At 40.8% G+C, this 12454-nt stretch overlaps 1 protein-coding gene across 1 annotated transcript in view; it reads left to right on the top strand.

Moving 5' to 3' along the window:
- The first annotated feature begins 802 nt into the window (after positions 1–802).
- cdk7 (cyclin-dependent kinase 7) overlaps positions 803–12454 on the top strand; it is a 24912-nt gene continuing 13260 nt past the window's right edge. Inside the window, 6 exon segments of the mRNA XM_083785064.1 lie at positions 803–1007; positions 1063–1223; positions 3084–3143; positions 3345–3378; positions 6413–6480; positions 12378–12446. Of these exon segments, the coding sequence (XP_083641190.1) occupies positions 1158–1223; positions 3084–3143; positions 3345–3378; positions 6413–6480; positions 12378–12446 (297 nt within the window). The 5' untranslated portion in view covers positions 803–1007; positions 1063–1157.

Here is a 12454-nt window from a genome sequence, read left to right as displayed (position 1 = left end):
TAAAACAATTCCAATCAATACTGCGCGATTAACAAAATTAACCACCAGATGGCGCTATGAGTCCAATGAACCAATGAACATCAGAGCAGGCTTTTAAACGTTGCTGTTTAACCCGGAAACAGTCATTTCCCACTTATACTTCGTCACGCGACGGTGTCGCGTCCTGGAAAATAGCCAAATCTACAAGCTCACAACGTTCAGATAGATTTCACATATAAAGGTCTCTCCTCAGAGCCACAGATGTTACAATCCTCCTCTGATATTTTTATTGTATTAAATGTATTTTTAATCACATCGGTGGACATTTTCACTCATAGAGTTATAATGTAATCAGGCGTGCAGTACACCTCTCGACCGATAGGGGCGCGTATTTGAAAGCACAATTGATTATGTCCACCGTTAGGATTAAAATGTTTTTTTTAATGTAACAATAGTGAAGATAATGGTACCTGTTACCAGCAAGGAATGTTTAGAAACAAGCCCACAAAAATGCAACCAATTTCTACAAGCACCTTTACACAAAACAAACTGTATTATGTTTATTTTCTTTATTGTCGTCCACTCACAGTTAACAGTCTTTGTATTGAGTTGTAGCCTACTTGAAATGTGAATTGTACCCATTCTGCAAAATGTTAATAAATACTTCAATCAACAAACAAACAAACAAAGAAAGAAGCACAAAGTCGCTTCGCTTATAAATAATAAACCGACATGGCAACCAGCGTCACGATGAACCATGGTTGACCCGGAAGCAGTAGTCGACCTTTAACAACAACAAAGCAGTTTAGTTGACAGTTGGTGAAGCAGCGACACATGGAAGCAGTACAGTACAGAGAGCACTTTAACTTTTAGTTTGGTGAAACCACAACAGAAAGCAGTGCAGAAAGATAATTAACGGTTATAGTTTACAGTTGGTTGGTGAAGCAGCGACACATGGAAGCAGTACAGAAGACTAGAGAGCACTTTAACTTGTAGTTTACAGTTGGTTGGTGCAGCAACAGAAAGCAGTAAAGATCGAGGTTTAACAGTTAGTTTACAGTTGGTTGGTGCAGCAACAGAAAGCAGTAAACAGGTTTAACAGTTAGTTTACAGTTGGTTGGTGCAGCAACAGCAACAGAAAGCAGCAACAACAGAAAGCAGGAACAACACATTGAAGCATGGCGCTGGATGTCAAGTCCAGGGCGAAGAGATACGAGAAGTTAGACTTCCTGGGAGAGGGACAGGTAATATTATTATTATTATTATTATTATAAAACAATAAACTCCTATCTGTGGTGAGTGCATATAGTCATGTTTCAGGGCTAGCATGGTCCATATAACCTGAAGGACTTTTATCAAGCATAAACAATAGACTCCTATCTGTGGTGACTGCACACCTATCTGTTTACTTATGTTTTATTTTGAGTTAGTGTTTGTAAACAATTGTAAGTATTGCCTTTGTTAAATGTTAAATGTTTGTCAAGGCAAAAGCTAATGGGGGTCCTTATAAGCAATAAACAATGGTCCATAAGGTAATATTATTATGAAACATAAACAATAGACTCTTATCTGTGGTGGTGACTGCATGGTGGGTCCATAGCCTGAAGGACTTTGACAAGTCAGAGCTAATAAACTTATAAGACACGGTAGACACCTATAAGACAGACAGCCTCTGTAGATAGCTTTAAAAACACTGGTTTTAAACCTTTCTCATGTCGAGGTCCATTATTTACGTGACCTCTGAGAGGCTAAATGTCATCAAATGGTGGTTCCGTGGCTCAAATGGGTCTGAGAATTGATGACATTTAGCCTCTCAGACCCATTTGAGCCACAGACCACCATTTGATGACATTTAGCCTCAGACCCATTTGAGCCACGGACCACCATTTGATGACATTTAGCCTCTCAGACCCATTTGAGCCACGGACCACCATTATGATGACATTTAGCCTCACACAGACGACAGACTCAAAAATCTGAATATTATTATTTTGTTGTTGTTGTTGTTGTTGTTGTTGTTGGATAAGATTGTGTCCACAATTCCATGCTGTATTGATGTTGGTACCATTAGGAGAGATAACAGGCAAACGTTGATCAAAGTAACAATTCTTCTACATGATTCTTATTGTGTAGACTTCTTGTAAATTAAATAATCTAGTTGTTTAACAATAATGTAACTCTTGAAAGCGTAAAATTAAACCAAATAGACCCGTAAGGGTTCATTTGGTTTCACATTACACTCTCAAGAGTTAAATTATTATAATGGCCTGGGATTCTCTCTGTCTGTGAAGCCTTTTGAGCTGCAACAAAACAGTGATCTCATATATGGGATTTATGGACTCTTACATTTTTATTTATTTATTTATTTGACAGGGACAAAGCTCATTAATCAACATGTCAGTTTTCACATCAATGTAAATGGGCCAGAGTTAGCCGAAGCTAAATTTAATCTGTAGTCCCTGGGCAGGCTCTTACAAAATGAATGATAAAAAGGACAAAGTGTAGTGTGCCTGCACACAACACCATGCGTTGATGCCATGTGTGCATATGTGCAGGCACCCAACAGCTATGTCCATACAAAAACAAAATACAATACAGGAACAGATGGACATGGTACAGGGCATTGTTGTTTTTGGCAGCAAATTTCTATTTTAGTTTAGTCATAGTCTTTGGACTGAAACGTCATTTAGTTTTAGTCACATTTAAACTACAAAAACTTTTGTTTTATGTTGTTTTTTTATGTTAACCCATTTAGGCCTGGCGTCGAAATTAAAAAAAAGTTCTTCTAGTTTTCTGAAATACCTATGTTTCTGTATCAGTGGTACTCAATATTTCATGTCAAGGACCCCAAAAATGATATGTAATCGGCCACCGACCCCCATCTGAAAATATGTTGTTCCAGGAAGGAACCCCCTCAGATGCAGAGATTTGAGTTAAAAACGTTCGCTCTGAAAGAATATATATAGGCTATTCAAAGATTTGTGCCGCATTTTAACGACTTTTGAAAAATAGCAGACCTACAAGCTTGTATGCTTAAAACACCAAAAGGGATTCCCGTCTACTCTAGAGTGTGTTAAATGTCTCGCTCTTTCTCCTGCTGGCAGTTTGCTACGGTCTACAAAGCCAGGGATAAAACCACGGACAACATCGTCGCCATCAAAAAGGTACCGCCTTTTAAAACGCTTCCTTTTCTCCTAAAGAGAACCTTTATTTACATCAATACAAGCTAGGGGGGGCCTGACACTGAAGTGACCACCATGTTCTCTTTGTCTCTCTCTCTCTCTCTCTCTCTCTCTCTCTCTCTCTCTCTCTCTCTCTCTCTCTCTCTCTCTCTCCCCCTCTCCCTCTCTCTCCCCCTCTGACAGATAAAGGTTGGCCATAGAACTGAAGCTAAAGATGGTGAGTTGGTGCACGTGCGCACATGCACACACACACACACACACACACACACGCATCCACGCACGCATGCACGCACACAGAACTGTTTATTGTACATATTATATAAATTTCCTCTAAACGTTTACATGATGTTTTTTTCATAGTACTGTATATCTGCCTGTCGTTCAGATGAATGAATTGAATATGCAAGACCCCAATGGAAACAAGCCGTTGGGTTATAAATCCTCTTAGCAGGCCTTGTATTGAACTGTACTGTCCTGTGCTTCTTTTTATGCAAACTTTTACGCAAACAACTTTAGTTTTTTTCAACCAAGGTTCATGTTTTACGTTATTAGAGAAATTATGCTGCTTTCTTTCGTTTTAGGGATTTTAGCTCTTCTTGATAGGGGGGCAAGGGCATTCGAGCATCGGGCTAAATATGTATTTCTTTTTACAAAATGTTATGGTGATTTATTTTTGTGTTATTTACTATAGTTCTACTAGACCCCAAGAAATTACATCTGGCCACAAAAGATCACAGAATCTACTGAATGTGTCAAACTGACATATTGAGCCTATGACACACAGTGTGGCTTCCCCCCAGTAGGCTACCTTCACATTCAGTAGATCCTGTGATCTTCTGTGGCCAGATGTAATTTCCTGAGGTCTAGTAGGACTATAATAAATAATAAAATAAATAAATCGCCATGATATTTTGTAAGAAAATACATACTTAGCCCCATGCTCGAATGCCCCCGTCCCCCCTGTTAAAAAGATCTAAAATCCCTAAAACGAAAGAAAGCAGCAAATGAGAAAAAGATTAACACTCATTGTAAGAGCCATTATGACCTAATGTTTTGCTGATTGATTGCCACACTGCAGCTTTGTCAGTGTCGGGGCCAGCCTAGGTATTTAACCAGGCTCCTGATCCAGTGTCTGGGCCAGCCCAGGTACTTAACCAGGCTCCTGATCAGGTACAGGTGTTGCCAGTGGCAGACGGCAGAGGCTAACAGTTTTCTACTGTGTTCAGGAGGGCTGGTCACCTGCTGTGTTTGTTAGTGTTTCTTTCTTATTATTGTATCTGTATGTTGTATATAGGAAAATGACTGCGGAAAATAAAGCAAAGTTAAACTCAACGGACATGTTTTGGAGATCAGTTTGTACTGGCACACATAAGAGCTTCCACCTGGCCGTCGGCAACCAGTAGTGCCATTAAGTATAGGACTTTAGCCTCCCCCTGGCCAGCCGGGGCGCCTGATGGAGGGGAAAGGAACTGGTCTCTATACTGCCTCCCCCTGGCCAGCCGGGGCGCCTGATGGAGGGGAAAGGAACTGGTCTCTATACTGCCTCCCCCTGGCCAGCCGGGGCGCCTGATGGAGGGGAAAGGAACTGGTCTCTATACTGCCTCCCCCTGGCCAGCCGGGGCGCCTGATGGAGGGGAAAGGAACTGGTCTCTATACTGCCTCCCCCTGGCCAGCCGGGCCGCCTGATGGAGGGGAAAGGAACTGGTCTCTATACTGCCTCCCCCTGGCCAGCCGGGGCGCCTGATGGAGGGGAAAGGAACTGGTCTCTATACTGCCTCCCCCTGGCCAGCCGGGGAGCCTGATGGAGGGGAAAGGAACTGGTTGGAATAACGTGTTCCTTCCACGTGCTACGTCCAACCAGGGAAACTCCCCCCTCTCAGGTGTAAAGGAGCAACTTGGACACTCAGGCATGTCCCCTTGTCCCCCATATATGGGGACTAGGTTGGTGGAGGGTGTGTAGAGCCCAGGATCACATTAGACGATTGACACAGGGGTGAAAAATGGGCTACAAAATCGTGGGATAAAAAATATATATTAGAAAAAAAGAAAAGAAAAAAGAATTAAGTATAGGACTTTAGGCACTACACTCATCTTTTACTTTCTCTAATAACAACCTAAAACATGAACCTTGGTTGAAAAAAAAGTTGTCAAATGTATACCATCATGTACTCCAGGGGTGTTTTTGCCTTGCGAGTTACTTTCAAAATGACTCAACACGATCTACCCTTAGACCCCTTTTCCACCGGTTGGTTCCCAATGGGAACCGGTTCAGTTCTTTTTGGTTTTTAGTCCATGAGCCAGATAAGATCTCCAAAATAGGTGGGCAAACTATACCATTATGTTAAATTGTTTATAGGATAAATAGTAAATTAATACATGAAAGCCCTTCCACAGTAGTAGCTTTTTCATATTTTCGATTATTTTGCATATTTTATATTGGGATAAAAGTAAATTAATACATGATAACCCTTCCACAGTAGTAGCTTTTTCATATTTTCGATTATTTTGCATATTGTCCTACATAATGCCTCATTTGCATATTTAAAAATGTAAAATTTGTAATACAATAAATCATTTTCTTCGTGTAAGTACTCAATTGGGGAAGTTTCATGGTGATAACAATTTAATATAGGTATGGTTTTGCACACTCAATTCATAATTAATGTTTCGATTTTGGAGCTCTGGCTCATGGACTAAGAACCACAAAGAACTGAACCGGTTCCCACTGGGAACCAACCGGTGGAAAAGGGGCCTTAGTGTATATACTCTAAGGATCTACCCACCAGAAAAGTATTATCCCATTGCTGAAAATTGTTTAACCCATTTTTAGGCCTGACGTCGAAATAGTTTTCTGACAAACCTCATGTTTCTATATCAGTGGTTCTCAATATTTCATGTCAAGGACCCCAAAAGATATATGTAATATCGCCCCCCATCTGAAAATATGTTGTTCCAGGGACACCCCCCCCCCCCCCCAGAAGCAAAGATTTGAGTTAAAATGTTCACTCTGTAATAATATATTTTCAAAGATTTGAGGCACCTTTTTACGATTTTTCAAAAAATACCAGACCTACAAGATCAAATTATATATATATATTTATAGGAGCATGTCATGTGATCTACCTTTTGTGTTCTACTGGTAGATCACCCCTGATGAACTCTGTTAATTAAAGTATTTAATCAATCAAAAGATGTAATTAGTCCTTCATGCCGACCGTCTAAACACTCTGTATTTATTTATTTATCGTCAGGCATCAACAGGACGGCCCTTCGAGAAATCAAACTTCTGCAGGAGTTGCATCATCCCAACATCATTGGAGTGAGTTCCACTTTAAACCGGTTTGATCGGGACACGGTCGCCTCACAGCTAGAAGGTACAGGGTTCGATTCCCGCTGGGGGTGTGTTCTCTCCTCCGCGTCTTCAGTGCCCATACTTGGTGGGGTTGGCGAAAAGGGCCTTTCTGTTCTCCCCGTGTCCCCTAGGGTAGATACCCTCGCATGTTCTCCCCGTGTCCCCTAGGTTAGGTACCCTCACATGTTCTCCCTGTGTCCCCTTGGGTAGGTACCCTCACATGTTCTCCCCGTGTCCCCTAGGGTAGGTACCCTCACATGTTCTCCCCGTGTCCCCTAGGGTAGGTACCCTCACATGTTCTCCCCGTGTCCCCTAGGGTAGGTACCCTCACATGTTCTCCCCGTGTCCCCTAGGGTAGGTACCCTCACATGTTCTCCCCGTGTCCCCTAGGTATAGGTACCCTCACATGTTCTCCCCGTGTCCCCTAGGGTAGGTACCCTCACATGTTCTCCCCGTGTCCCCTAGGGTAGGTACCCTCACATGTTCTCCCCGTGTCCCCTAGGGTAAGTACCCTCACATGTTCTCCCCTTGTCCCCTAGGGTAGGTACCCTCAAATGTTCTCCCCCTGTCCCCTAGGGTAGGTACCCTCACATGTTCTCACCGTGTCCCCTAGGGTAGGTACCCTCACATGTTCTCCCCCTGTCCCCTAGGGTAGGTACCCTCACATGTTCTCCCCGTGTCCCCTAGGGTAGGTACCCTCACATGTTCTCCCCCTGTCCCCTAGGGTAGGTACCCTCACATGTTCTCCCTGTGTCCCCTAGGGTAGGTACCCTCACATGTTCTCCCCGTGTCCCCTAGGGTAGGTACCCTCACATGTTCTCCCCGTGTCCCCTAGGGTAGGTACCCTCACATGTTCTCCCCGTGTCCCCTAGGGTAGGTACCCTCACATGTTCTCCCCGTGACCCCTAGGGTAGGTACCCTCACATGTTCTCCCCGTGACCCCTAGGGTAGGTACCCTCGCATGTTCTCCCCGTAGGTATCCCCCACACCACCCCCCTGCCCCCCCCGTCCCCATCCCCATCCCCATCCCCCGTCCCCTGCTCAGGGAGAGTAGCGGCCAGGATTACAGTTTAGGCTATTGATTGTTAAAATGGGTTACAATAATCACATTCTTTTTTTTTAATCCATTGTTATCCCAGTCGTATTCACTGCCGTAGAAGTGTTTTAATTAGGGCGGCTGTGGCTCAGGAGGTAGAGCGGGTCGTCCAATGATCCCTGGGTCGGCGGTTCAAATCCCGGCTCCTCCTCCTGTCTACATGTGGAAGTGTCCTTGGGCAAGACACTGAACCCTACATTGCCTCCAATGAGTCGGTCGGTGTGAGCTCGCCACCGTCGGTGTCTGAATGTGGAAAGTGAGGACGCTGGCGTCGACTGTTCGCCGCTTCACCTCCCAATGTATGAATGAATGATCCTTCACCTCCCAATGTATGAATGAATGAACCTTCACCTCCCAATGTATGAATGAATGAACCTTCACCTCCCAATGTATGAATGAATGAACCTTCACCTCCCAATGGCCAATGTATGAATGAATGAACCTTCACCTCCCAATTTATGAATGAATGAACCTTCACCTCCCAATGTATGAATGAATGAATGAACCTTCACCTCCCAATGTATGAATGAATGAACCTTCACCTCCCAATGTATGAATGAACCTTCACCTCCCAATGTATGAATGAATGGACCTTCACCTCCCAATGTATGAATGAATGAACCTTCACCTCCCAATGTATGAATGAACTAGAAAATTTGCAATTTTAAAAGATTGCAGAGTGTGGTTGCCGCAGTGGCTTACATATGCCCCTCCCACTAATGTTGACAGCCAATTACAATGTCGCGTCACCCCTGTGATCATGCGTAAGTGATTCGGAGGGGATTTAACCCCCGAAATTCATGTTTTTGCGACAAACGGTTACATTTGTCGCATTTGCGGCGCCCCCTATGGATGAAAATGGAATTGCTTTTAGAACTTGGTTGATTGAACCACCCCGGACATCTGATTCAAATTTGGGATGGATTGGACATTCCGTTCGTGATTTGCGGCATTTTTAGTAAAATGGGCCCCTCCCACTAACTTCGGACGACGATTACGGCCGAACGATATGCACTATCGAAGTTCCGCCGTTCGAGTTTTCATCGGAAAGGTCCAGAGATCACGTGTACAGATTTTTGTGAGATTTGGAGAAAATACATTTTGCGAAAAGCAAAAAGTATGTTTTGGACAAAATTATATTATGGCGGAAATGGGCGTGGCCTATATGGGGAGATGCGTCATGACCCAAGGAATCCAGGGGAAAAATAATTTTACGACCTACGGTTCAAGAGTTATAAGCCAAAACGTAAAGTTATAGCGCTACCATGAGGCCGACCGATAAAATTATGAACTTATAGGTTAAATAATTTTAGTGATAAGTATGAATTTTTCCTCCAAGTTGTGTAACTATAGTGAGTTTGAATTTTTGCATTTTCCCATTCATGTCAATGGGAAATTTTAATTCATATCAATTAAACTATACAACATTTATCTTAGCAAAACACAAGCACACGATTCCCGATTTTTCCGGTCAATTTGACATATGGCTCAAGTGCGTACAGTCAAAACTGTGGGACAAGTAGTGCGCCAAACTTTGTCTTACTCCAGTTGTGGAATAATAATATGCATGAACTAGAAAGCAGTTCCTGTAGAAACTGCGTGGGCTCGCGTAAAATGCTTTGTATAAAGTTATTGCCGTGTCAAGTTTGAAACTCGGGGACCGGAGTAATGGTGTTACCATTGGTGGTCTAAGTCCATAATCAAAATTTCTGGACTGTAACATATTGTAAAGAAAAGTAGAAAATGTATTAAAGCTGAAGTAAAAGTTAAAAAAGTATGAACATTTGTAAAAACTATAGTTTAAGCATAAATAACTGCATAAAGCGGAAATAAAGTATGTGGAAGTAGTATGATGCCCAAAAAGGGGCAGAATAAAGTAAGTAAAGTATTACTGTCTACTAATGATTTGTAATGTATGAATAATGCTTTACAATGTATTCTTGATGAATCAAGAAAAGGTAAAAAAGAAAAAAAATAGTCAATCCAATGGAGTATACATATAAAAGCATTCATGAGCTTAACAGAAATAGCATACTTTTACATGTAAATAGAAGGTTCAAATAGCATATAGGCCTATCTTTAAAAGCATAAACACAATGATTATTGATAATGGTCTAAGATATTTCTTAAAAAAAATATTAAGATAAAAAATATTAAGTTCTTTATTATTATTTTTTTCCTTTTAAGTTTAAAAAAAAGTTAAAGTTTAATTTTTTTAATGTTTTTCATTTTTTTTAATTTTTTAATTTTTTAATCATGCTAATGCTAACATGCTAATGCTAACATGCTAACATGCTAATGCTAACATGCTAACATGCTAATGCTATCATGCTAACATGCTAATGTTAACATGCTAATGCTATCATGCTAATGCTAACATGCTAATGCTAACATGCTAATGCTAACATGCTAATGCTAACATGCTAATGCTATCATGCTAACATGCTAATGCTAACATGCTAATGCTAACATGCTAACATGCTAACATGCTAATGCTATCATGCTAACATGCTAATGCTAACATGCTAATGCTAACATGCTAACATGCTAATGCTAACATGCTAATGCTATCATGCTAACATGCTAATGCTAACATGCTAATGCTAACATGCTAACATGCTAATGATAACATGCTAATGCTATCATGCTAACATGCTAATGCTAACATGCTAACATGCTAATGCTAACATGCTAACATGCTAATGCTAACATGCTAACATGCTAACATGCTAACATGCTAACATGCTAATGTTAACATGCTAATGCTAACATGCTAATGCTAACATGCTAACATGCTAATGCTAACATGCTAATGCTAACATGCTAACATGCTAATGCTATCATGCTAACATGCTAACATGCTAATGTCAACATGCTAATGCTAACATGCTAACATGCTAATGCTATCATGCTAACATGCTAATGCTATCATGCTAATGCTAACATGCTAACATGCTAATGCTAACATGCTAATTTTTAAGTTTTCATTTTTTTCATTTTTTTCATTTTTTTCATTTTTTTCAATTTTTTTCAATTTTTCCATTTTTTTTCATTTTTTTTAATTTTTTTAATTTTTTTTCATTTTTTTTTCATTTTTTTTAATTTTTTTATTTATTTTTTATTTTTTTGAAAATATTTTTTTATAAACGTGTGTGTGTGTGTGTGTGTGTGTGTGCGTGCGTGCGTGCGTGCGTGCGTGCACTTGCGAGAGCTGTGTAAAGGCCAGCCAATAGGAAGACAGGGTGTGTGTGTGCGTGCGTGCATGCGTGCGTGCGTGCTCTTGCGAGAGCTGTGTAAAGGCCATCCAATTGCACAAATAGCAGACCTACAAGCCCACAAGGTATCGCAGAGCAACTCATTGAGATCTTGTAACTTTAATTTCAGCCCTGTAATTAAGCTCTTATATGTCTCAGCTGTGGAAGTGTAAAAGACAAACAAGTGGCGCGCAACTTGAAGGTCTTGATCTTGAATGGTCTTGAATGGGGGGAAACTATGCCCGAACAAATTGCTCTATCGCAAAAAGTAAAAGTCGAATGCAAATAATTTCTTCGCTGTGAGTGGCCTGAGATATTGAGGTACACCATGTGCGATTGTGGTGTTGGTACGATCGAAAATGTGGTTATAAGAGCGAGTTAAGAATTGTCATCGCGATAATTTCCTCGTAAGATTTCTACAATGGATGTCAATGAGCAGCTTGACTGTATTTGTGTCACTTAAAAGGCCGTAGTTCACATTCTGTATGTCTCTGTGTTTTGGTGGTCACATTGTGTGAAAGAGGACATGTGTGGCTACAAAATGACCAAAGGACATGCGTGTAAAGTGAATATTTTGGCCGGGACGGCAATTTGTTTGGTAAATTTTCAAGGAAAGATTTTCTGTTTGTACACTCTAGTGAAAGAAGCCCTGCACTCTAAGTTGGCACTAATTAGGCGAAACGGCCTGCGATTGAACTGAGATTTCGGAAAAACCGTTTAACGTATTCGAATACGGTTTGAACCACGAAAAAGTCCAGAGTCGTGTGAGCTTTCTAAAGTTTAAATCACGTTTCTACGACAAAGTATGCCAGAGTAATGAGGCTGCAAAAGTGAGGTTGATTTAGAGATAAATCCCATACATTGTCAATGGGAGGAAAAAACTATAAATAAAGTTAAATATTTGAAAAAGTATAAACTTTTTCAAAACAACTTTTTCACCAATTAAAGTTCAAACATAGATGAACATTATAAAGTTTGAATGAAGTTTCAAAGTGAAAGTATGACGGAGTAATAAGAGCTCAAAAAAGTTAACTGTGAAAAATGGGACCTTTCTTCCATCGACTCTCACTATAAAGAATGTAAAAAAAAGTTAAAAAGTTAAAAAGTATAAAAAGTATAAAACTTTGTAAAAATAAAAAAACAAGCACACATCACTGCAAAGAGCTGAACAGTTTGAAGTTTGAACTACATTTCTAGCATAAAGTATGTGGAAGTAGTTAGGTGCCAAAAAAAGTGGCGGAAATTGGAATAAAGAAATATATAAATATAAACTGGCAGTAACAATTGTGTGCTCGCTGAGGCGAGCCCACAATAATAATAAAGTGTTACAATTACTAGAGTCTAGAGACACTAATGAACCTTCACCTCCCAATGTATGAATGAATGAACCGTTGTAATGCGCTTTGAGCACTTGGAAAAGCATTCCTTATAATTCATCAATTACAATGCTAGCCAGCTGGAATCTAATCTATTGTGTAATCCCACCAATGTTTAATCTGTGTTGTTGTTCTCAGCTGCTGGATGCCTTCGGTCACAAATCCAACATCAGTCTGGTGTTTGACTTCATGGAGACGGATCTGGAGGTGAGAAC

Source organism: Protomyctophum parallelum, assembly GCF_964188405.1.
Source record: "Protomyctophum parallelum genome assembly, chromosome: 15".
Taxonomy (NCBI): domain Eukaryota; kingdom Metazoa; phylum Chordata; class Actinopteri; order Myctophiformes; family Myctophidae; genus Protomyctophum; species Protomyctophum parallelum.
Note: the sequence above shows the minus strand (reverse complement) of the source record. Positions and strands in the feature narration are given on the sequence as shown.